Source organism: Moschus berezovskii, chromosome 6 (assembly GCF_049115385.1).
Source record: "Moschus berezovskii isolate FMDL1 chromosome 6, NW_MosBer_1.0, whole genome shotgun sequence".
Taxonomy (NCBI): domain Eukaryota; kingdom Metazoa; phylum Chordata; class Mammalia; order Artiodactyla; family Moschidae; genus Moschus; species Moschus berezovskii.
The window spans coordinates 73,448,667-73,475,980 of record NC_142465.1 but is presented as its reverse complement, the minus strand read 5'-3'; the positions used below and the strand labels follow the sequence as shown (position 1 = coordinate 73,475,980).

Below are 27,314 nucleotides of genomic sequence, written 5' to 3'. Positions count from 1 at the left end.
AAATTTCCATATGGAAAGTACATATCAACCAAAAGAGTGAAGAACTTTAATGGTGAAATATAATTGCTTAGAAGAGTTCAGGAAATGTTAAGAAGCAGTTCACCTCAAATTTCTTTTTTTTAAAGTTACAATGGAGAAAATCTTTTTCTCAGGGCAGAAACCAAGGAAGCAGATGTGAGGAAAGTACATCTAAACTGTTCTTTTCTTTAGTATGAAACTTTGTGGCTGCCTTTTGCTACTTAGAATTAATCAAAATGACTCAACCTTCTTTCAGGAAATATCTGTTAAGCACTGTGTGTATCAACATGCAGTGGCTAAATATGGTTGAGAGAAAGGGAAAAAGTATCCAGTAAGAATTTTAGACTGTTTAATAAGGTCAGTTTTCACTTAACATAAAGTGGCAACAGACCAGTACAGGTGGATGCTAGTGTTCAGAAGCCCCATCTGACGAACTTCCTGCAGCCAGGTCCTCTGCCTCCATGGTGATGTGAGCAGACTGTGACCTCGCTGTACTTTCAGAATCACATTTTTTTCTAAAGTTCTTAACCTTTTCTGCCTTTGCCAAACATTGCTTTTGTTTTTTTTTTTTTTGCAGATATGTTATGCTATTAATTTGGGAAAAGAAATCATTGAGGTTCAGAAGGTAAGGTTCATTTTAGTGCTGGCTGAACAACTCAAAAGTTACCTGTACAGTTACCTTTCTCTCAAAAAGAAAAACGATGTTCACTAGGCAGGGCGGCCACGCCTGGGACTTCCTTTTAAGCCTTCTGTGTGCCAGGCATTTTTGATCAGCTAGTTCCTGTCACTGGAAACACGTGGCATTGCTAACAAATACCACGGCTACAGCTTCTGCGGTGGTTGGCTAGGTTTCCTCTGTTTCAGATTAAAGGACACTAACCAGTATCTGCCATGTGCTCTAAGGCCTCACCCCCCATAGTGGTCACAGGCCCAGCAACACTGAGATGTTATCTGGAAACTGTCTGGAAGTGAAGACTCTCAGACCTCTCTCTCAGTAGTTTATCATCTTTCATTTACCCAACTAATTTTTGAGAGCAAATTCTGTGTAAGAAAAATCCTTGCGGTTATAGCAGTGAGCCAGAGACACAGTTCCTGCCCCCAGGGGCTTCTAGTTCACCACTGCCCAGCAGAACTTTCTGTAGTAATGGACTGAATGTGGCTGGTGTGACTAAGGAACTGGATTTGAAATTTTTAGTTTTAACTAATGTAAATAGTAACGTGTAGCTAATGGGTATCACATTTGTGCAGTTCTGATCCATCAGGGAGGGGCAGGTAGGTCAAGGACTAGGACCAACATAATGAAGAATGAACACTCGCGGCAAGTTTGTATTTTATGGTGTAGATCAGAGTTGGCAGATTTTCTTTCTATAAAGGGCCAGATGATAAGCCTTTCTCTGCTGCCAAACTGCTCAACTCTGCTGTTGTAACACAAAAGCAGCCACAGTATGTAAATGAATTGGCATGGCTATATTCCAATAAAACTTTATAAAAACAAGTGGTGAGCCAAACAGCCATAGTTGGCAATTCTTGGTATAGAGTAAAAGGAAAAAAAAAGGAGTTTAAAGACAGCAGTCAGGGCTGTGAAAGAAATTCCTCTCTGGACTCTCCACAAAGATGATTCTGAGTTTGCTATGTAAATGATATTATGGCTGACAGGGAAAACCTTGGCCTAGTTTTTGGGAGAAGTAATACAACTGAGGTGTGTTGTTTTTTTTTTAAAAAGATGCAAGAAGGCATATCTAAGACAAGAGAAGAAATGAGGCTAGATTACAGATTATAATGACAGCCAAACCAAAGGGGTTTTAAGTGCATTTTAAGTGTTTTCTTTTCTCCTTCTTAAACTCTCGTAACTTCAGGATCCAGAAGCACTGGCTCAATTAATGCTGTCCATACCACTAACCAATGATGGAAAATATGTACTATTAAACGATCAACCAGATGGCAATGATGGAAGTCCAAGTGAAAATAGAGGCGCAGAATCTGAAGCATAACTTCCTTGCGCCTTTGGGTGAAGAACACCCAGGAAGGAGAGCTACCTCCTTAAGGGTTTTCAACTTCTCTGATACATACAGGCACACCACCTGGTTTCAGAATGCTGACAATCGCTTGTGGAATGTTCTCTTGATGCCTTGATACTGAGACTTGGGAGGGAAAACAGTAAGAAATGGTTGACAACATACCCATCTACAAATGTTACTTTAGGTGCTTTGTGGTAAGTCTTTTTCTTAGATTGCATTGTTCAGTGCTCAGAATGAAAGCTATGAAAAAAATGCATTGTTCACTTTATTTCAATGTCATCTCTTTTTCAGTTTCCAATATCCTTTAAAAAAAATGGTAAAAGTCTAGATTTATAATTTGATAGACACTAAATATTTCCTATTAATATAATCTATTTTTGTATTTTAATGAAACTGTAAGTGCCTGTCATTCTGAAATTGGTCTGCTTATAATCAAGTCTATCTCATCATTTTGACCTAACAGAATTAATTGTGCAGTCAGGTGATGAGCCCTGTGCTTTGAAGTCCGAGCACTAGCAGAAATGCAGGTCTAGTTTTGGTAATTGTTCAAACATCACACAATAAAAAAGACAAGCAGATAAGTACCACAAAAGATGTCTGATTTTACAGTGGAACCTTAATGAACCAGCATTTGGAAGTATATGGGCCTTTAGATATTGTTTTTAGGGGTGGAGCACCATGGACAGTGTACAGCTCCACCAATTTCTATTTCTTCTGAGCCAGACCCTCCTTAAAGAAGGGACCAACAAATTTTTTAACTCACTTGAAGCACAGCTGGCCATGGGGCTTGGTAAAAAAGTTCCTATTTCCACCCTGACACATAGGTTCCAGACATCCTACCCATCAGGAAGTAAGCGTAATGATCTTTAATTGATACAGTGTATTTAATTATAACCAAGTTCAACAGAAATACCACTGTCTTTGTAATAAATTAACCTAGCAATAAATGCTAGCAAATAAAAACTATCATTCTGTTTCTTTTTGTGGTTATTTTCTATAACATCCATGAAAGAAAACTAAAGTTGTTTCTGTAGCTTTAACAGCTAATTTTAAAAAAAACAAAAACCAAACCCCAGGACATAATGAAATCACAGCAGAGGGTATGTATTATGCAAGGTGAGTGGAATAACGTGATCTCAAGTCCAAATTTTTAAAAGGTGCTGCTTTTTAAATGGATTAATAAAACAACTTTTGTAACTCAAAATTAAAGAGGCACCATCAGAAACACAGTGAGCTGGTCAAAACAGTATGAAATTATACACCATAAAATCACAGCGTAATCACAGTAGCTCATAGCTCAGTAAGTTCTGACAAGCTTCAAGAGCCCCCCTGAATTCTTGCTTAGAACTGTTCAGGGTGTAAAATAATATATCTACATAATAAAACTCAATAAAAATTGATGTTTTTAATTTAAAAATTTTAATAATGTGTAGCCTGTGGAAAATAGTATGGAAGTTCCTTAAAAGATGAAACAGAGCTACCATATGATCCAGCCATCAGTTCTGGGTACGTATCCAGTAAAGATTAAAACTAAAAGATACATGCAGCACTATTTACACAACAGACAACTGGCTTAAAAAGATGTGGCAAACACACACAGGCATATTACTCGGCCATAAAAAGAATGAAATACTGCCACCGGTAGCAAAATGGATGGACCTAGACAGTATTATACTCAGTGAAGTCAAAGAGCTATGTATCACGAATATGTGGAATCTAGAAAATAATATAAATCTATACACAAAACAGAAAAACAGACGGAGACACAGAAAACATAGAATGAAAATACAAAATTAACTGAGCATCTTCCCAGGAGATAGTGGAGGACAGAAGAGTCTGCTGTGCTGTAGTCCATGGGGTTGCAAAGTCGCATGACTTAGTGAGTGACTCAACAACAAATTCAGCAAACACACATGAACAAAAATTAGTATCCAGAATATATAAAACGTTCCTAAAATTAGTAAGAAAAAAATGAAAAAAAAAGTCATGAAAACATTTCATAGGGGAAAAGAAGGCTCAAATAGAAATATGTTCAATCATATAAAAATCAAGGAAATGCAAATTAAAACCACACAGATACGATATTGACCAGACTGCAGAAATCCAGCTCATGGCAGGGAATGGGAGTCACCTCACCCACTTCTGGGATGGGACAACAGCCTGGCATTCTCTTCCAGTGAACCTGCAGATACACCTGGCCCTACCACCAAGGAGGTTCACTTGTGACACACACCCCGGGGAAACTCAACACACGTTCCCAGGGACAAGGACAATGACGATTAGAGCAGCGCTATTCATAGTATCCCAAATTTGGAAATAACCCAGACCTTACCAACAGACTAAATATCTGTGTATTCATGTAATCCAGGATGAGGGAAATAAAGCTAAATGAACTAGATCTATATACATCAACATGGATGAATTTCAAAAGTGATACTGAATTAAAGTCATAAGCACACAATAAGAATACATTTATATTAACTTTAAAAAATAACACAAACATCACCATATTATTTTTTAAAATAATGACAGTTGTAACCCTCAAGAAAAACGCAATGCACTGTGGTTTCCTCTGCAGTAGAAAAGGGAGCAGAGTAGGAATAATGGGAGCATCTAAGCTCATAACTCACCTGGTGGCTACACAGGCATTCTCTTTTCAATCACTAAATAGTACATACATACTAATATGCTTTTGCATGTATCCGATTTTTAAATAAAAATTTAAAATTCAGAAACAGTGGGTGACTCCCTTTCTCTCAACTGAAATGTGCATTAATGTATAGGAAAGCCCTCTGCGAAATTCACAAGTGCCATGTAAATGAAGGTGGGAGGGAGGAAAATGAGGCCTTTTATTAGGCAGCCAGCCTCACCAATGGCAAGCCGCTCCAGTACTGCTGCCTGGAAAATCCCATGGATGGAGGAGCCTGGTAGGCTGCAGTCCATGGGGTCGCTAAGAGTCGAACGACTGAGCGACTTCACTTTCACTTTTTACTCTCATGCATTGGAGAAGGAAATGGCAACCCACTCCAGTGTTTTTGCTTGGAGAATCTCAGGGACAGGGGAACCTGGTGGGCTGCCGTCTCTGGGGTCACACAGAGTCGGACAGGACTGAAGTGACTTAGCAGCAGCAGCAGCCTCACCAAACTGCATCTCCCAGCACTGCCTCCATTGTTTAGCCACCTGTCAGACCACCTTCGGGGAGGAGCAAGACCTGCCTCACACTGTCAGCACTCCACTGAGTTATTTAAAAAGGAAGATTTTATGAGACCAACAGAGTCAAATACAGACTGTTTATCTTCAAACTTTTCAACAGCTAATAATTACATGCCAAGTGCATTTCTACCTATAGGAGCAACCATAATAATAGCTAGTATTTATAGCAGTTACTGTTTCCTAATAAAGTGGCTTTATATATATTAACTAAATCCTCAAACAATCTATGAATGATATTATTACACCATTTTAGGCCTGAGGAAATGAAAGGTTAAGTAAACTTGTAAGCAGCAACTCAGGATTCAAATCACTCCTGGTTCCAGGATCTATGCTTCTGCTATATTGTTAGCAAACAGAAAACCAGAGACAAAGCAACCTCCAAATGTTTCAATGCATTCATCTCTGAAGATTCTGATATTCAGTAATCAACTTAAAAGTGCATCTTTAATGCCTTATTACCTTGTGTACAGATTCTGAAATGTTTACTGTAATGCTGCTGCTGCTGCTAAGTCACTTCTGTACAGCCCTGAAAGGTGACTCCAGAATTATGACATCAGATCTACATGGATTTGAGTGAGAAATTTCACCTATTTTCCCCAAGTATGTTCTGCACTCATGGGAACAACCAGTGCTATTAGGTCAATTAGGTGATAAAGAAGAACCAAACTATTACAATAGAGGAAAATATCTATATACTTACCCAAATCAACCTTTCCTATAAGAAATTCCTGTATAAACTAAACTCTCATTTGTCATCACCATCTCTGAGTTCACTGCACAGTTCTATGACTTCATTTAATCACTACAGACCCACTTATTCTGGACTCCTTTTTTAAAACTGAAATCTGTGACAATCTAAATTTTTAATTGTCCTAACATCTAAAAACAAACAAACAAAAAAATGTAGCGTTAAATCTCTTAAGGAATACCATTAGGCTGAAACTTCTGAAACTTAAGCTGGAAAAAGAACTAAAATTATTAAAACTGGCTAAAGTCCACCATTTATATTTGGCCAGTCCAGCATAAAAAAGTAAGGGGACAATGTATGTGATGGTACTGTCTCACCTTCCCCACAACCTTACAAATTTACCACCTCAGAAGAGAAAAGCAGAACATTTTCTCCAGCACAGTATTTAGAACGCTCTCCTTTATTATACTGCTCCAGTCCAAGCCATGATTGCAAACGGCACTACAGCACCACAGATTAATGATCCCTTCCCAGGACGAAGATTTAAAATTATACATTCATTTGGGTTCTTTTATTTGAAAACAGCAAGCAGCAGAAAGATTAAAAATATAAAAAGGAAAGAAAACAAAAAGTCCACCTGGGCTACACAGAGGAGCCAATACCAGTTTTATACTTGAAATTTCTTGCCTATACGCATGCAAGTATTTGTTTAAAGACATTTCCACATACTATCAGATTAGCAGGAACTCCAGAAAGAGTAAACTACTGGTTTAAGACATTCAATTCTGAACAAACATCCAAAGGAAGTAAATTTTGGAAATTGCATTTATTAATGTTCTATTATACAATATTGTATTCTCTTTGAACTAGGGGAGAGGAAAGCCCCCACTTAAGGGAGATAACAAACTTACCATCTTTTATAAAATCTAATTAGTTATGGTTATGTTATGGTTAGTCTTTAATTCCTGAGAATTTGAACATTAAGTTTTCTGTGAATTTACACAAAATGCTCACACAAATTTTAAATTGCAGTATGTCTGAAAAAAATGAAAATGTTAACATCAATACACTGGCAAGGAAAACCATCATCTAAACATGTACATTAACTTAGGTGTGAGACACAGCCCTGTTGCTCTGCACTTTAACAGCATTTAAATATGCTTAATCTTTTTCAGAGATTTCAAATAAGTAAACTTATTATACCTTATCCAGTCTGCAGTGCCATTATTTTGAACTAAAGGTAAAACACTGATCTGTCACATTTTTCGTAATCATCAGGATCCATGGAGTCAGCATGTGACCTCTATCTAGTATGGATAAAATAACTGACATGTGGGGAAAATGACAAACCTTTGATTCTCTTCTAATTAGAACTTCTATTAAAGGAAATGATTTTAGGGAAGTTAGAGAAGAAAAATAAAAAATAATACTGTTGCTATGAAATGGTGACCAATTTGATAGAGTCAAATTCAAGATCATTACTACAAACATTTCTGATAATGAAAATATAAATTATTAATTATGCAGCATGCTTCAGGGCCATTTCTACAGTTAGTATGAATTACAAATGTTAAATGCCTTTAATCCATCCATTGTACATAATTCTGTAAGTCATGTTGACACAATAAAAAACATTTCCTACCTAATCTGTTTCTTCTGAATTTTAACAGTGAAAGTGTTTTTCTTGAGCTGGGAAAGTTACCCTGACTGTAATCAATGAGAACAGACAGGGCACTGTACACCCATTCCAAAAGCTGGAAATCAAACGTTAGAATTACTCGCAAAATTTACCCAAAGAAATGCTTTATAGGCAACTGCAATGGAAAAATAAAGTATTTCCTAAAATAACATCAGTATTACATGTAAAGTTTCAAACTTTGTTTTCACTGTAAAGGTATCATTGTATTATATTAAAATATTATAGGCCATGATTAACCATTTTACTATTAATTGATATAATCTTTACAAAAATAAAGCTAATAATAGCTTGTCCGGATTACTCTAAATCTTTCTGTATTTTTTAAATCAGTAAATGATTTAGTTATTTAGAGCTTCATTCTCACAGTGGTAATTTTTTAAAGCCTGCACAGTGCTAAATCTGATTTCTTAGATTATACTTGGTTTAAAGAAAAAAAATCTGCCCAAACCATCACCAAGACTTCAACTGAACCTAATGGAGAAGAAACCTGAGTTTGGATGTAGAAGTAAGAATTCATTCAGTTTTCTCTGGTATCATATATGCCTTCAGCCAAAAGTAAAGCGTCAAGCAGGACTCTATGGCTTTATCTGTATTTTCCTCCATCTTCAGTATTAAGTAAATCTTAAATTTAAAGCAGTTGTTGGAGGTTAAATAAGTTCTCAAAGCAATGTAAACGAGTTATAAAATATCTCACCAGACAGCAGCAGCTCTTGTGAGTCACATGAAATTAACAATGAACCAGTTCACACTGTACATAAAGGATACACTAGTGCCTCACCTCCAGTACCAATACTATCTTCATATATCCCTTTTATAAGAATATTGATATGTATGCTTCATGAATTTCAGGCTCAATTCCTTTTGTTTAAACATATTTACTGGCTGTACATAGTAAATGCACTGAATTTCCAATGACTGAGACAAATACGGATCAAAGACCTATGCAAATACAAATTATAAACATTCATGTAGATAATAAGAGATCTGAGGTGGCAGTGTAGGAATGTAGGTTAACCCTTCTAACACTTCATTTCAAACACCAGTTCCCAAGCAGGCACATCAAGCCTCAAGTCCAAGAAAAAAATCTAATTTTAAAACCTCATTCTCAACCTTCGAAAAGTACAGCTTTTAGACGGAGAATGGACTTCACTTTAGAGCACTGCCTTAGAGAGATGCAGCATCTAAATGTTTCCCAGAGATGTGGCCCAGGAAACACTCTGTTATTAGCTTATAACATCCATATCACGTACAATTCTGATGATCTCACAGGGGCAACGCATACCATCAGTATCATTTGACAACAGGATCTGCAGACACAGTGCTGTCGGACAGGTCTCCGTTGCTTGTTTTAGTCTCTTCTGAAAGCATGAGTAAAAATAATGGACATATTTATGCTCATTTAAAAAACAAAGAAGGACAATATTGCTAAATTTCAAATGAACAAAATGTTGCAATCTACCAAATATTTCTCTACTATCACAAATTATATGCAGTTTATCTACCTTCATGTTTTAGAACTCTAGGCTAAATACTGCAAATGTGATGTTCTGACTAGTCTGTAATTGGGGTGTGGAACTGCTGAGACATCAGAACTGTGTCTGGAGTGGGGTTGGTTTCACACTGCACATTCCCCTGCGTGGGTGAGGAAATCGTAGTGCTATTACTGGTAAAAACATGACTGCAAATTCACATATAAAACTTTCCAGAATGAATACCTTCCCAATTATATTTTTAAATATGATTTTTTATTATGAACATAATAAAATGAATTTCTGGCTTTTTGTGCAAAATGTCATATGCATATACTTCATTAACAGAGAAAAACTATTTAGCTAATACATTTAGCAACTCTGACAACTCTGAGCAACCTTTAGCTAACAGCCCTACAGCAGAGAGCCACCACCCAGGCATCAGGCAGATATCTGGGTGACATACATTAAGCCCAAACCCCAGAGAGTTCCTGAAGAACAGCAGCCCAAAGCAAGGAGCTCTACTGAGACTGCAATGTTCATTTTGTCTTAATGCTCTAGGCTTTAAAGTAAATATCCAGTCCACCTGCAGACAAGGTTCTGGCATGACAGGCCTGAGCACAGCCTATGCAGTAACTGAACCACTGAATCTAAACTCTTAGATTCTAATCTGAACTGAACTCACAGTTCAGTTACTAATCTAAACTCTTCAGTTTAGATTATACAGACTCAGATTCTTCCAGATGACTTTGCTAAATATTATTTTTAAATGAACCCAAAAGTAGTAAATTCATATTTTTTCATTTAATAAATACTGAGTATCTTCCAGACAACAGCCGGGAATCATTTTTCAAGCACACAATTATCAATACTTATTTAGTATAGATTCCAGAAATGCCTGCATATGCTAGTAACACTGATGTAACATTATCAATAGGGAATAGGGTAATGCATCTAAGTGGTCTACTGAAATGAATGATCTCTCTTCAGTGTGAAATCCATATTTTAAAAATTTAACCGGTAAGGTTAATAAAAATATCATAGTTCATAAAGTTTTTTTATTCTTGATCATTGTGAAACAAATACAAGTAAGAAAAAAAGGAAACAGAGCAAACATGAAACCTGTCAAGTTGCTGTACCTAGTTTTGAGCTTCCAAAGAGGAAGCCTAAGTGGTGTAACTTTCATAACAGAAAAAAGGAAATAACAATTTTTCAGAGAAAACAGTTGGTACTAAATTTCAAATCTGAGAAATGATCATGAGGGTCCCTTAAATATGAAATACTGAAGAATTTACACCCACATAGATTATATCGGACAGAATCCTCTCCCCAGTGACCATGTTATTATGGCTGCACTGCTCTGATTCTCCAAGGTCTGGCTACAGAGGAGCACAGGAGGCTATTCACTCTGATACTGAAATAGTCTTGACTGTTTTATGCCTCCTGAGTCACCTGGCCCAGGCATTCAGTCAGCATCTAGTCATCAGCTGTTCTGACCTCAGCAGCATTTAGTCTCCTCTGACTGAACTGAACTGAACTGAATCTGGTCCTTCTCATCTGCCAACAGTTAAAGGGCGAAAGAAAAAGCCCAAACTTTGTAAAAATTTAAATTAAGAGAAGATGAACTGAATAAAGTGTTATTCCAGAATGAAATGCACGTTAAATTTCTTTTCAGTTTCACAAATGATCCACTTAGGCTTTACTTTTAAAAAAAGGACATTTCTAGGTTTATATATTTTTTCAAAAAGAAAAGTCTGACTAGTAAAATGGGTTATTCATATCTGTTATTGATGAAAGATTTACTAGTCTTTCCAAATAAAAGCCACTCACTAACCTTCTTTCTCTTTCTTTTCTTGGTTTTCTTCAGCCGCAGTCTTGTCAGCTCTGAAGAAAATTCTTGCACTGCTCAGTGAAAAATACAGCAATTCAAATTCCTAAGTAAACAAAAATATCAGAAATAAAAGTTGAAAATACATATTTCAGCAAAATATCAAAATTACCATATTCAATATCTCTTCATTTTTCTAAAATGCTCTAGTGAGTGCAAATCATAAATACAGAAAATGAACTAAGCAATCCATCCATTTTTAAAGATATGAGTCAAACGACTTCCAAGTATCATTCATTTAAAAATATACTCTTTATGACCACTAGTCATCTCACCTATTAAAATGGGAGTTTCAATATGATTGACATTTTTTCAGTGATCAAGAAGTAATGGGTATTAAAGTCACACCAGATCTGACTGTCATTCTCCTCTACCTGGAGATAAACATCCAGTCGCTTCTGAGTGAGGTTCATGGTTTGTAGCAATTTTTCATCCTGACTCGTTGACTGTACATTCTGTTGCTTAGCAACCGCTCTCATCTCCTTCAAGTATTTCTCTCTAACAGACTGGAACCAGTGAAGTGAGTCAAATTCCTGGTACTGATCCAAAAGCTTCAGAATGTAAGCCACACCTACAGTCATCAGCAAAACCAAAATCAAATTACAATGTGTACAGAAATTGTATTCTACTCTAACAATAATTATTAAAATTAAGCTAACCATTTTAAAATTAATCCTCTTTCCAATTACACTTTACAGCACAAATGAAAAGTTTAGCAACATGGCTTAATTTCTCCTTAAAAAGATGTGATCCTATAAAGAAACTTTTTTAAAAAGCCAATCAAGAAGATAAAAAGAATATGGCTATGAAGATGTCAAGATCACCTGGAGATAACACAGGGCTGGAAGAGTGGTTCTACTGCTAAACAGACAAGTGAGGAAACAAGGAAACCAAAGAAACTAAATAAAAGATGGTCAGACTGTAAAACTACAACAAAAACAAAGCCTAAATAATTAATCCAAGTGATCAGCAACACCAAAGGAGCATGAACAGTACAAATGATGGGAAACAAATATTACCAATCAGATGACCCAGCTAAAAAGTAAACAGTAAATAAACACAGCTTGTGAAAACCAAATCTACAAAGAGCACACAGATCTATTCTCAAGCAAACATTTCAAAAAAGTCATTGTAAGGTAAACACAAAATTCATGGGCAAAGAATTTCATCAAGCTTACCCATGGCAAAGCCATCATCAGTAAAGGCAGCTCCAATTTTATTTTTTTTATTCAATTTCTCCTTGCAACTAATGGAATGCTCTACAAAGTTGAGGGTCTAAAAAGATATAACAACATATCAGAGAAACGACTGTGCTAAAAAGAGCCATCAGAATTTAGTTCCTAAAACAGACATTTCAAAAATTATAAATAGGATCTCTTCTAAGTTCCTGCCTTTTTGATTTGAAACACTTGCCTCATATAAAAAGCCTCTTGGTGAGGTCACAATAAGTATCTCATAATGGCTCTTTTCCAAATCCTTTAAATACCAGCACTCCCTCAATCACCAAGCACAGTGCTTTGTTATAAGATTCATTCTAAAATATGCACATTTTACAGATGAAGGGACTAAGGCTTGAGAAGTTTAGTAACTTCCCTAAAGCCATAATCTAAAGCAAAGTTGAGTCAGAAAAGTAGGTCTGCTTTACTTAAAAGCTTAAGTACTCTTTAATACAGCAATCCTTAGTTCTGCCCACCCAATTAATGCTATAATAGTATTTACCATATTCTTGGCTTAAAAAGCTTAGTGGTCATTTGGATAAACAAATTCCCCCCAAAAAGCAATTCCCTAAAAATTTAGCTCCTGTAAAATACCTTAACTAATCACAGCATTTATTCAACAAAGATTTACTGAAACTTACTCTGTGTGCTCAGTTGCTTTAGTCGTGTTTGACCCTATGACCCTCTGCACTGTAGCCTGTCAGGCTCCTCTGTCCATGGGACTCTCCAGGCAAGAATACTGGAGTGGATTGCCATGCTCTTCTCCAGGGGATCTTCCCAACACAGGGATCAAACCCATGCCTCCTGTGTCTAATACACTGAAGGTAAATTCTTTATCCGCTGAGCCACCAGGGAGGCCCAATGAAATAATTACAGTAAAAAAAATGAATACCACCTAACTCTCTCCAGGGCAACACTCCTGACAATGAGAGTAATGCAGTGCACCTACAGTGTCCAATCCAGCAAACCACCAGCCACATCTGGCCACTGCGCACTTGAGATGTGGCTGGTAAAACTGAGTAACTGAACTTTTTATAAAATTTTAACTAATCCAAATTTAAGTGGCCACTTGGGGCTACGATAGCACAGCACAGGAATAGAGAGAGGCCTGTTTAAAAATAATTATGGTACGATATGATAAGTACTACACTAGCTTACACCGGAAACAAGATTATCAAGTTTCACTTTTGTTTTTTTGCCTATAAAACTTACTTGGCAATGAACTGCATTTTGTAAAATCTTTGTTAAAGATTTCTTCCTTAGATATTTCATGTTTTTTTCTGAAATTAGATTAAAACTCAAGGAAAACAATAGTGTCCCATACTTTTCTTCTTTGCAGTGTTCTTAACCCACCTGTTTTCTCTATCACTAACTGAATTTTGACAGCTGCCCTGCAAAACTCCACTCTTCCTCAGACCCACAAATGGTTCCTCACTGCTGTTTACTATGGCTTCAAATTAAAGAAATATGGTGAGAACTCACCGTGAGTTAACTACATTATTCTGAAATATAACTAAGACAGACTTGCCTCCATTCTCACAACTCTCTGAATATGAAAGATAATGCTTATCAGATAAATATGGACATTTTTGCTACATGCTATAACAATTATTATGACAGAGTATTAACAATAAATGTACTTTAAAAAGAAACAATAGAAAAGAAAATGCATGAAGAAAAAAGTTGTCCATAGCCATCAGATACTTTGAATTCATAATAATGGTTCTAAGTTGGCAGACTACAGTCCACGGGGTCGCAAAGAGTTGGACATGACTGATTGACTAACACTTTCACTTTCGGATTTCCCTGATGGCTTAGACTGTAAAGAATCTGCCTGTAATGTGTGAAACCCCAGTTCAATACCTGGGTCAGGAAGATTCCCTGGAGGAGGGAACGGTTACCCACTCCAGTATTCTTGCCTGGATGATTCCATGGACAGAGGAGCCTGGTGGGCTACTACAGTCCATGGGGCTGCAAAGAGTTGAATACGACTAAGCAACTAACAATAGTATGTCAGAATCTATGTGTTAATTCAGGCAGCAATATAAAAAAAGTTACTATTCTTGATCAAAGTTAGATGTAATCAGAAGTTACATCTGTTCAGTGATAGACTCTAGAGCTATTCTTTCACAATATTTTTTAAGAAAGAGCTTTGTTAAAGAAACCTTTAAAGAATAACTTTTTCCTAATATATACCTCTCTAATCTCTTAATTCCATTTTCCTCACTGTAATAACTGTTTTCATACTGCAATTGTGGTTATTTTTAAGATGTCAACTACAGAATTAGAGTAGCACACACTATATACGATAAAAAAAAATTTTGTTTAGATGTTCACATTTACTACTGAGTAGAGATATGCTATGCTACACTAAGTTGCTTCAGTCATGTCCAACTCTCTGCGACCAATGGTCTGTATCCTGCCAGGCACTGTCTGTGGTTCTTTACCACGAGGCACCACCTGGGAAGTCCCTTTAAATAGTAAGCTTCTAAGAAACACTTCATATTTTAACAGTCTACATTAATCACTTAAAATGACTACATAATTCAGTCCAAAGATTACATGGTATATATATACAATGGAGTACACTCAAGTAATTTAAATCACTCTAGGATTCCTCTGGCAGTTATTAACTAATAAGAATCTATCTTAATTATAAAGAAGTCTCATTCTGCATAGCTAGTAAGTAAACATTCTAGGTCACTTTCACTGAGACCACATTTAATTTTATCTACAACCAAAAAGTCAACAATACAGTCTGTGTGCATTTCTTGCTGTAAAAAAAAATTGGATCTATTTATTAATACTTTAAAAAATTCCTTTGGGGTATTAAAAAATACTCACCAGCGGGGGAACAATGATATAGAAATTTCGGAGATGTATATTCTTTGGCCTTCGAAATTCTGGAGCAAAAACATCCACAAGCATTTTGAAATATTCTGTGCCTTCAGCAGAATTTCGTGTGTGATCACCGAGGACTGAATCCAAATGCCTAAAATGCAAAAAAAAAGAAAAAGTATTTATTTGGTTCCTTTCTCAAAAGAAGAGGAAGTTTTAAAATCCATCTCTCATTAGTTTAGATGAGAGCACTCAAAAATATGAATTACTGGAAGACATCTCGAAACTTCCTTGGAGTACAGGATGAACTTTTTTGTTAAGGGACAGAAGCTTATCAGTGTTTAATTAACTTAGTCCCTAAAAGAGAATATGTAGCGCCTCTTGAAACTTTCAGTTCAGTTCAGTTCAGTTGCTCAGTCGTGTCCGACTCTCCGCGACCCCATGAATCACAGCACGCCAGGCCTCCCTGTCCATCACCAACTCCTGGAGTACACTCAAACTCATGTCCACAGAGTCGGTGATGCCATCCAGCCATCTCATTCTCTGTCGTACCCTTCTCCTCCCGCCCCCAACCTTTCCCAGCATCAGAGTCTTTTCCAGTGAGTCAACTCATCGCATGAGGTGGCCAAAGTATTGCAGTTTCAGCTTTAGCATCAGTCCTTCCAATGAACACCCAGGATTGATCTCCTTTAGAATGGACTGGTTGGATCTCCTTGCAGTATAAGGGACTCTCAAGAGTCTTCTCCAACACCACAGTTCAAAAGCATCGATTCTTCGGCGATCAGCTTTCTTCACAGTCCAACTCTCACATCCATACATGACCACGGGAAAAACCATTGCCTTGACTAGACGGACCTTGGTTGGCAAAGTAATGTCTTGAAACTTTAGAGTTTTGTATTTCTTCTTCTCAAATCAACCATGCAGAAGTCCATTTCATTGTAAATAAATTCCTTTTCATCTTAACTCTCTTCACTAACACTTCTACACTTTCTGACTTCAACTGTAATTGTCTCCTTTTCAAGAATCTAGTTTCCCACTCAACCTTCAGGCTTCCCTCATAGCTCAGTTGGTAAAGAATCAGCCTGCAATGCAGGAGACCCTGGTTCAATTCCTGGGTTGGGAAGATCCCCTAGAGAAGGGACAGGCTATCCACGCCAGTATTCCTGGCCTTCCCTTGTGGCTCAGTCAGTAAAGAATCCGCCTGCAACATGGGAGACCTGGGTTTGATCCCTGGGTTGAAAAGATCCCCTGGAGAAGCAAAAGGCTACTCACTCCAGTATTCTGGCCTGGAGAATTTCATGGAATGTATAGTCCATGAGGTCGTAAAGAGTCAGACACGACTGAGCGACTTTCACTCATTTACTGAGTCAACCTTCAGAAACATTAGTTGCTGCTTCTACATCCTTATGTATGGCTATTATCACTTTCAAATTACTATTCCTCCTCCTTTGTTTCAAGTGAAACAAAGTTTATGGCAGGTGATGTCAGGGAGTTGTGAGGTTATGATAATAAATTGATTCTCTAAATGGACATTAATGTCTTCTGGAGCAGGTATCATAGTACAAGATAAATGAAGTGCAGTGGTTAAAATGGTCAAGAGATGCCTGCTTTCAGGAGGGAGTGGTTGGATAGTTGGACATAGTTGGGTCACATGCATCTCAAAGGAGAGATTCCTACCATTTATTGTTTCACTTGATGAGTAAATATCAAGGCAAGAATACAACACAGGTACTCGCCATTACACTGCATCAGGGGGCCTATGTCAGCATGTAAGGTGGATACATCAGTCTCTCCACTGGAAAGGTGTTTTTTTCCCCTTTTATGATTAATAATCAATTTGTGAGACATTTTCATAGTGAATACTCTGTTCTCCAAAAATGTTTGAGAATTCATTGATGATTTTTGTCTGATGTCAAGTACTACAGTGGTAGTTGCAAAACTGTTTTTTTCCCTAAATTTTCTCATCCCTTTCATATTTACTAGCTTGCTAGCACTATAAAAAGGAACTTCTCCTCTGTCTCTCCAACTTTTATTATCACAGATTCTTAAATTCAATATTATGATCAATTTCTACCATTATTCTTTTTGATATTCAAACTGTTTTCACTTTGTCCAAGGGTGCCCCTTCATGCCTGACTCAATAACTTATAGTTATTAATAAGAAAATCCGGTCTTCTAAACACTTGCTTAACAATTCTGCATGCCTTTTCAAGTTTTAAATTGTGTTCCAAAATCACTACTTAAAAGTTTATACATCTGCACTGTTCAATAAGATTGCCATTAGCTATTTACATTTAAATGAAATAAAGATTTTATTTCAATTCCCTAGTCCATTAGCCTTATTTCCAGTGTTCAACAACTACATTTGGTAGTGACCACTGTACTGGACCCTACTGCTCCATATTACATAAAAGAACAGACCAGTATTCTAGAACCATGCTGGCAAAGAGGAATATTAAAAAAGAGTAAAAAGAAATAGGTAAGGGGCTTCTCTGGTGGCTCAGTGGTAAAGAATCCGACTGTCAATGCAGGAGACATGGGTTTGACGTCTGATTTGGGAAGATCCCACATGCCGTGGAGCAACTAAGCCCATGCGCTACAACTACTGGGCCTGTGTTCTAGAGCCTGGGAGCCGCAACAAGGAAACCACCGCAATGAGAAGTCCATGCACCACAATTAGAGAGTAGCCCTCACTCGCCACAAATAGAGAAAAGCCCACGCAACAACAAAGATGCAACACAGCCAAAAATAAATAATAAAATTATTTTTAAAAAATAGGTGAAATGAATTTTTTTTAAATTTCTTAAAAATTATTTGGCTGCACCCAGTCTTAAGTTGGAGCACAAGAACTCTTAGTTGCGGGGCTTGTGGGATCTAGTTTCGTGACCAGGGATAGATAGAACCCAGGTCCTCTGCATTGGGAGTGAGGAGTCCTAGCCACTGGACCAAGAGGGAAGTCCCAATTTTGTTAATGAAATATTTGGCACTCTTTTTTAAACACTAAATCCTCAAAATTAGTTATGGACTTCATACTTCAGCATATTTCAATATGGACTAACCACATGTCAAGTGTTGAACAGTCACATGTATTTGAGGGCACCGTCTAGAAGATCCCTTTTAGTGATGTTGGAAAGATCTCAGAATACTGTAGTCTTTAAAAAAATTGTATTCCATAAACAGACCATTATTTGCATAATAAAATATTGACAAATAAGTTTATATGTTATCCTCTAGTCTTTAATGTTTAAATGAACACACATTTTTTAAATCTCCAAATTTAACTTATTTTTCCAAGATTAGATTACCTTGCTGCTTTTAATGTTTCTTCTGCAAGACCTTCTTCTTTGACTAGTTCTTCAAAATTTACAATATCTTCAAGATCAGGTACAAATCTACGTTAAGAATTTTAGAAGGCATTATTAAAACAAGTTAAATATATGCAATTGACCAACATAAAAGCAGTACTATAAGACTAAATTTTTCAACAATATCTTTGGAAAGAACTTTGCCTTTCAGTTATATTATTAATATCACTACTTTATATTTGGAAAAATTGAGTTCCAAAACTCAATTTCAGCATTTTAAATTATTTACATATAATCATCAAATTATAATCTTTAAAAATTATGTAATCTATAGAACATTTCAAACTGCACTGATAAAAGAAATTAACTTCAAAAAATACAGATTTTCAAGTCTGCTATAAGTCTTAAATTTTGAGAAAAATATTTAAGTAGTAGGATTAATGGTTTTCTTCCATATTTGATCTCAAAATACATCAACAAGAAAAGAAAAAAGCCCCTTCTACAATATTACTTACAATAAAGACAGATTTAAATGACATAAAATTTCTAAATGGCATAAATAAGGAAAAAATATGTTTGCATCCATACCTAATGGCATTGCTGCTACAATGAAGGCCACCCGATCTTATCATTCGTACATAGCCCATAGCATTACCTTAGGAACCACATACACAAAAAAAATCAGGTGTTTATACAAATAACTCTTAAGTTCCAATAATCAGGAATACAGTTATATATAGCAGTCAATTACAAGGTTTCAACTCATAAGAACCAAGAGATTTTGCTGTATTTTACTTCAGTTTTGCTCCACAAAAATAAAACTTACATATTTGTGCACTTAAAATATTGCTGCTCAGTCACTAGTGTCCAACTCTTTGAATATAAATGTACATAAACTTACACCATCTATATTAAATATTTTTTAAATAAGTGTTTTAATTGATGAATGCATTAAACTGAGCACATTTTAAATAATCAAACATTTAAAAATTGTTATCAATAGCTTCTTCACTCACATTAAATAATAAGTCTCTCTCTTTCCCTCTTGTTCTCACACACAGACACACACACACAGAGCTCCAAGTGGTATCAAGAAATCCTTATTTTATTCCTCCCAAACTAGCATCTCCAACCAAGACTACTCCTCTAGGCTTTTTTTTATCCAATGCCTACACCTCCATGTCTAAGAAGAATTTTTAATTTAAGAAGTTTAACTCCAACTGAAGATCTTCACCCCCAGTTACATTTTCTTCCTCAGAAACTAACAAGTCTATCCTTCCAGTAGCTCAGACCAAACCCAGTGAAGTCATCTCTGCCTCCTTCCTTACCCTCAATGTCGCTGTCCAACTCTCTGTGACCCCCTATGGACTGTAGCTCGCCAGGCTCCTCTGTCCAGGGGATTCCCCAGGCAAGGATACTGGAGTGGGCTGCCATTTCCTTCTCCAGGGGATCCTCCCTGTGGATCAAACCTGCATCTCCTGTATTGGCAGGAGGATTCTTTACCACTGACCACCAAGGAAGCCCTCCTTTCCCTCATACTTTAATGGCAAACTACACTGGCTCTACCTTCAAAATGTCACCAGAATTCAACCAGTTTTCCCAACCTTCACAGCTCTCACCATATTCCAAACACCAGCAGTTCTTGCGTAGAATACTACACTATGCAATTGTTTCCTGATCTATTTCCACCTTCAGTATGCCATTCCCCGACAATGTTTCCTTTATATAGCAGTTAGTGGTTCTTTGATTCTGCCCCTTGCAACTGTTCTGATATCGCACCCTACCATCCGGGTCTTCACTAACTCCATTCCGGCCCCTGAATGGTTTCCAAAATTGCTAAGCAGACTCAGGATTTTGCATTTACTGCCACCTCTTCCCGGAGAAGGCAATGGCAAGCCACTCCAGTACTCTTGCCTAGAAAATCCCATGGATGGAGGAGCCTGGTGGGCTGTAGTCCGTGGGGTCGCTGGGGGTCGGACACGACTGAGCGACTTCACTTTCCACTTTCACACATTGGAGAAGGAAACGGCAACCCACTCCAGTGTTCTTGCCTGGAGAATCCCAGGGACGGGGGAGCCTGGTGGGCTGCCGTCTATGGGGTCACACAGAGTCGGACACGACTGAAGTGACTTAGCAGCAGCAGCAGCTTCCCGGAGAAGGCAATGGCAAGCCACTCCAGTACTGTTGCCTAGAAAATCCCATGGATGGAGGAGCCTGGTAGGCTGCAGTCCGTGGGGTCGCTAAGGGTCGGACACGACTGAGCGACTTCCCTTTCACACATTGGAGAAGGAAATGGCAACCCACTCCGGTGTTCTTGCCTGGAGAATCCCAGGGACGGGGGAGCCTGGTGGGCTGCCGTCTGTGGGGTCACACAGAGTCGGACACGACTGAAGTGACGCAGCAGCAGCAGCAGCAGCACCACCTCTTCCTGGTAAACTCTTTCCTTGGCTATGCATGCACATGGCTTATTCCTTCATGTTACTTAGGTTCCTACTCACGTGTCACCTAGAGCTTTCCCTGAATATCATTAAATGATATCATTCCCTGAATATCATTTAAATCATTTAAAATCATTAAGTGTTTAATGATATGTCACCTTACTCAGCACCTATTACTGATACATATCTTTTTGTCTGTATTTCCCCCCAACTAGAATGCAAGACCTATGATATAGCTTTTGTTTTCTTCACTGCTCCACCCCTAAAGCCAACATTTCCTACTCAAATGAAATACTTGTAAGGACAAAAACATATGAAGCAGTCAACACTTCATATATTACAATAATATAATTATGCACTTAACAGACATTATCTCATCTGATATCGTTAAAAACCTTCAATTAGGTATCAGTGAATCCAAGGCTTATCCCTACATAAGAAACAATTTTAAAATGCTTCTTTAATATGCATCTTAGAAAAATGAAGTATCTAGTTTGATTGTTTTCCGTCAAATTGGTCAAATTGTTTTCCTCCAAATTGGCTGATCAAAATATGCTGCTGCTGCTGCTAAGTCACTTCAGTCGTGTCCGACTCTGTGTGACCCCATAGATGGCAGCCCACCAGGCTCACCCGTCCCTGGGATTCTCCAGGCAAGAACAATGGAGTGGGTTGCCATTTCCTTCTCCAATGTGTGAAAGTGAAAAGTGAAAGTGAAGTCGCTCAGTCATGGCTGACTCGTAGCGACCCCATGGACTACAGCCTACCAGGATCCTCCGTCCATGGGATTTTCCAGGCAAGAGTACTGGAGTGGCTTACCATTGCTTTCTCCACAAAATATGCTAGTGAGAAGCAAATAGGGAGCAGCAGTAAAGAGTAAATCTGTGAGGCTAGACTAATGGGTTCAAATCTAAACTCTGTGCTTTTCAGCTACAAAACCTAGGTCAAGTTATAAACTTTGTATCTTAGTCTCTTCATTTGTTAAATTATATAATGGGTTAAATATGGGTTTACTGTCATAGATATTATCAGCACCTAGAAATACTGTACTGTCCTCAATATGTGGAATGAATGAATATAATACTTACTTCACAGCACTGAGTTTTACACGTGTTAGAACATATAAAGCACTCAGAATAACTCTGGCACATAATGAATGCTCAATAAATGTCAATGGTGGTGGTTATTCATTCAGCAGGAAGGTTATTAGACAAAAAGACTTCTCATTTTGCTCCCAGCTCTCGATTCCTTACTCCTTTTCTCAACAGAGTTAACAGACTCAAAAGCACATTACAATTTTTATGGGCAGAGGTAAAGAACTTATATTTCCTAAGAAAAGAATAAAGAATAAAATACTGGAACAAAGTGAAAAGGATAATATTCACCAACTGTGCAATGCCAGGGCCAGAGGTGACATGATTTTTTGTGTACTGGGGAAAAATATGTATTTTGATGTATGTTGGGGGGGAAATGACTAGCGTCCTAAGCTCATGAATTAATGATTATTTCATAGTACAAAACTACTTTTAGAAAATATAATAACATGAAATAAGTACTACCACAAGCAGTATTCACAAGGGGAAAAAACTTATTGGTGTGTGAATTTAAAAGTTTTAAGCAACACTACTCTGAAGAAACAGCTCTTAATTTGAGTACCATGGACTCTAGCTTTGGGCATCTGACCTCTGGTATATTATATGCAAAACTGAATGTGAACATGCATGGGGCATTATTCTGAGGAAAATCAATTCAGTATTTTCATCAGATTCTCAAAAAGGGTTAAAAACTATTGCTCCATAAATTTACAATCTAATACAACATTAAATATCACTATGAATAAAACAATACTAGACAGTATCTCACTATTGTTTAAAATTAAAAATTTACAAAGGTAAAAGTCTCTAAGTTATTGTACTAATACAAAATAGAAAGTTTTAATGTGTAAACCAGTTAATTTATACCACTTTAGCTAGTGCTCACTGACTTTATTCCCTAACCTAATGTTTATCATATCTTTCCCACTAGTAAACTTAAAGCCTCTTGAGAACAAAGGCTATTTGTATTCTTAGCATCAAGAAAAATATCTGGTATAACAAAGCCTTTATAAATGTTTGATAAATGAGTCAATGAATCTTAGGAGGCCAAATTTTGCCAAATTAGAGTCAATAAGGGGCTTCCCCAGTGGGTCAGGTGGTAAAGAAATTGCCTGCAATGCCTAAGACCCAGGTTTGAGTCCTGGGTCAGGAAGAGCCCCTGGAGAAGAAAACAGCAACCCACTCTAGTATTCTTGTCTGGAGAAGCCCAAGGACAGAGGATACTGGTGGGCTACTGTCCATAGGGTCACAAAGAGTCAGACACGACTGAGCGACTAACAGTTTCAGTTTGAGTCAATAAGAATTTACTGAACCGCCTGCAGTCTGCAACTGTGAAGAATACATAACATCTTTGGACTTGGAGCCGAAAAACCCTGTTAAAATCCCAGCAACGCCACTTATTTCCGAGTTTCTCTTTGTTCATCTTTAAAAAGATGCCTATCTAAGCGTTACTGTGAGGACATTAATAGAGGTAATGCATATGAAAAGCTCAAATGAGTATACAGTTTTTTAAATCTTGGATTATTTTTAAGTGAAGTTCTCCCTTTTAAATAGTGTTACACATTTCAGAAAACAAGTTCTACTTGTAAGACAGAAGGACAACTCAAGAAATTATATATAAAATGATAGAACATAGATAAATTATTAAATAACTTTTCACATAAACACTGCACATCTTTGCATTTAGGCTTAACTTGAGGGAACCTCTTTTAAAAGTCTGAAATAGGACCTTGAAAAGAACAGGCACCCAATAAATAATTACCAGTTGACTATTTACTATGAGTATGGCCTTTGAGATGAGTTAGTTATATTTTTAATTTAATTGAAGAGGTTTTATTTATCTACAAAACATTTATTTATATTATTTTATTTATAAATATTTTATTTATCTATCAATTATTTGTGCACCAACCGTTTAATCATACTTGAAAAACTTTTGGTAAGGAAAGGAATTTACTAGTGGAATAAAGCTAAACTCAGGCACACACATATTAAAGTTTATTCCCATGAGATATTTATAATATATCAGATTCTTAGCATTTGTACTTTACTTTCCAACATGTTTACAGTAACTTACCAATTTGGCTGATGAGCTGCCTGAACTGATCAAGGTAGCTTTGTCCCTCTGGGGTTATTCCAAGTTTTCTGATGCCTCGATTGAATTTTTCTGCTCTTTCAAAAGGATACTAGAGAGAAAATTTGAAGACTGCCATTATTAATAAAGACTCCTAAAACATAAAATACCTACCAAATCAATCATACCAATATTACTGTTCTAATTTTGCATTTCCATTGTGTTCAAAAAAAAATTGCTGAATTTAATGACAAAAATATTATATAAAGCACAGAAACTACCAATATTCAAGGTCAATATAAATATTTTTATATTAAAGGGAATAATTATGAATGCCACCAAACTTAGTTCCCATTACCAATATTAGTCTTCCAACCGCAATGCTTCCTAGAAACATCTGTTCAGAGATTTGTGGTAAGTTTCCATGGGCTGAAAAGTATTAGGGGCTTACATAAAAACACACTCCTTCCCAAATAACACACATCAGCTGAACTAAAATTTCTAGCTGCCATCACCGATAACAAATGGTTTTTCAAGTCTTAGTCAATTAAAAATTTTTTAAATCATTCATTTTAATATGAGTAACAAATGGATACAATTCTTATACAACAACAGCACCATTTATTTCTCTGAACATTAATTTCTGATTCAATAAAAATGAGTTAATGTAATTTCCTGATAACTAATCCATAATTTTATTAATTATTTTGCTGCTCTGACACTGAAAAGAATGAACAACTAATATATAAGAGGGCTAGAACTAGGTGATGCTTAAGAAGAGTAATAAAAACAGGTCTGGATGTGGCAAACATAAAATCCATTCAAGCCTGCTGGTCTCTCTATCCACATGGCTATACACGGCCTCCGTACTGTTAACACTTAACAATTCTTCACTTCACTAAGGGGAAAATTCAGTCCAGAGAGGGCGAAAGTAAAATAGCGTTTTTATAAATTATTGGTGGGACTGTCAAATGGTGCAGTATTTTTAGAGTACTTGGCAACATGTATCAAAAATTTAAATAATCATATTCTTTGCCCTTTTCTGCTTCAAGGAATCTGTCTTTCAAAAACAGTCCCTAACACATGGAGATAAATATGCATGGATGTTATCTGTAGCACTGTTTGTAGCACAGAGAAATCAGAAGCTACTGAATAACTATGTCTCAGTAGGAGGTTAAAGGAGTTACAGTATGCATCTTTACTATTAACTCCACAAAAGAATGAGGCAGATCTACAGGTACTGACATGTGATAAGCACACTGCAAAACAGTATGTTTAGTATTAGTCCATTTTTGTTAAAGAAAAAAGCAGTATTTGTAACGCACAAATACATGTTTATCACACAGACATCTGGAAGACGTCACATGACAGTTAATAGCAACTGCCCCCAGAAAATGGAATTGGGAGAAAACAGAAATGAAGGAAAACATTTAGTTGAAATGTTAAACAATACACTGTTTAAATGTTTCAAAATGAGCATGATCTGCTTTTGCATTATTTTAAAATGAAGAAAAGTAATACCTGGTTACATTCATTATTTACTTTTTCCTTACACTTTCACTTACAGAGACTATAAAGTGTAAGAAATTACAAGGGAAAATACAGAAAACTGGAAGTCAAACCAGGGAGTTATGTGAAAAATAAAAAAGAAAACAAAATCCCTAGTAGAGTAACTCATAATGAATTTCAGCATAAACATTTGCTATATAGGCAAACGCTGAAGATATTGATGGTTTGGTTCAAGACCCTGCAACAAGGCAAATACTGCAATAAAGTGAGTCACATTAATTTTTTGGTTTCCCAGTGTAATACAATAGTTATGTTTTCACTGAACTGTAGTCTATTAAGAATGCAATAGCATTACATATAAAAAAAACAATGCACATGCCTTAATTTAAAAATACTTTGCTGCTAAAAAAAAGGCAACCATCACCTGAAAATGCAGGTTTGCCACGAACCTTCAAGTTGTTAAAAAATACAGTACCTGTGAAGCACAATGAAGTAAAGCACAGCAATGTAAGGTATGACAATATATTCAATAGCTGAATCAAACCACCTTTTCAAAAGAATATGTAAAATACCTTATGATCATTTTGGTCCTTGATTTCCCTGAAAAACCGAATATCTTTAATCAATCTGGATTTGATATGTTCATCATACATAAACTGGCTAAATATATAGAACTTCTTTTTCAAAAACTGGTAGGTGAAATTGACCTATAAAGTTAAAATTGGAAAAATTAAATATAAAAATTAATTTCAAATCAGTAGTACTAAATAAAATAATCCATTTATAAAGTCTAATTCATTTTGGACCTGAAATACTTAAATAAATGAAGTTTTTATTGCCAAAGTTTATAGAACTTTCTAAAAGCTCCTCTTAAAGATATTTTTATGACACAAAAAAGAATTAAAAAATGGAAAAAATATTCACATAATAATATGACTGACAGCTACAGTGAGAATCATAAACCAGATTTGCCCACATGCTCAGTTTTATGTCATAAACCACACTCAGGAGATTATTACCAATATACATGAATGAACTGATACTAAAGTAAAAAACATGGTGCTCTCTGACCTTTCCTAAAGGAAGATAGTAAACATTCAATTGCTTTTGAACTGTGGTGTTGGAGAAGACTCTTGAGAGTCCCTTGGACTACAAGGAGATCCAACCAGTCCATTCTAAAGGAGATCAGTCCTGGGTGTTCAACTCCAGTATTTTGGCCACCTCATGCGAAGAGCTGACTCATTGGAAAAGACTCTGATGCTGGGAGGGATTGGGGGCAGGAGGAGAAGGGGACGACAGAGGATCAGATGGCTGGATGGCATCATCGATGGACATGAGTCTGGGTGAATTCTGGGAGTTGGTGATGGACAGGGAGGCCTGGCATGCTGCGATTCACGGGGTCGCAAAGAGTTGGACACGACTGAGAGACTGAACTGAAACATTCAATTATTTGCCCATAAATATTTTGAGCACCTCTTACGTGCAAGACAATGCACCTGCTCTCATGCTAGACATTGCCCCTGTCATCATCACATGTATTCTAGTGGGAGTGACAGGCATTTTAAGACAAGTTATATGTTAAATAAACTAGGAAATTTCAACTGCAACAACCTATGAGAAGTGTAGGTGTTTTGAGAATGGATTGAAAGGCACTGATCTAGACTTAGAAAACATTGAAAAAGTAGGATTTAAGCTATGATTAAAGTAAAAACAAGATTAATTCTGACCCACAGATGAAAGCCATGCATTAATTTCCATCCCCACCACCTTCAAATATTACCAATTATTTTGGCATATGTATGCCCATGTTAACAGTCTTCATCACCCAGTTATAGAAATGGTGCTTTCT

General features: G+C 36.7%; 2 protein-coding genes across 3 annotated transcripts in view; one reads left to right on the top strand and one right to left on the bottom strand.

The window, feature by feature from the left end:
- APPL2 (adaptor protein, phosphotyrosine interacting with PH domain and leucine zipper 2) overlaps positions 1-3,013 on the top strand; it is a 53,580-nt gene extending 50,567 nt beyond the window's left edge. The window contains exons 20-21 of one of the 2 annotated variants that reach the window (XM_055395861.2): positions 596-643; positions 2,091-3,013. In XM_055395861.2, the coding sequence (XP_055251836.1) occupies positions 596-643; positions 2,091-2,117 (75 nt within the window). In that variant the 3' untranslated portion in view covers positions 2,118-3,013. Of the gene's footprint in view, positions 1-595; positions 644-1,874 lie in introns of both variants that reach the window. The other variant, XM_055395860.2, reaches the window with a different exon arrangement.
- Positions 3,014-6,735: 3,722 nt separating this feature from the next.
- WASHC4 (WASH complex subunit 4) overlaps positions 6,736-27,314 on the bottom strand; it is a 56,476-nt gene continuing 35,897 nt past the window's right edge. Inside the window, exons 25-33 of the mRNA XM_055395857.2 lie at positions 26,038-26,172; positions 23,960-24,068; positions 18,942-19,008; positions 18,354-18,440; positions 15,055-15,202; positions 12,172-12,268; positions 11,368-11,564; positions 10,940-11,039; positions 6,736-8,994 (exon numbers count right to left, since the gene is read on the bottom strand). Coding sequence (XP_055251832.1) covers positions 8,927-8,994; positions 10,940-11,039; positions 11,368-11,564; positions 12,172-12,268; positions 15,055-15,202; positions 18,354-18,440; positions 18,942-19,008; positions 23,960-24,068; positions 26,038-26,172 — 1,008 coding nt within the window. The 3' untranslated portion in view covers positions 6,736-8,926. The remainder of the gene's footprint in view (positions 8,995-10,939; positions 11,040-11,367; positions 11,565-12,171; positions 12,269-15,054; positions 15,203-18,353; positions 18,441-18,941; positions 19,009-23,959; positions 24,069-26,037; positions 26,173-27,314) is intronic.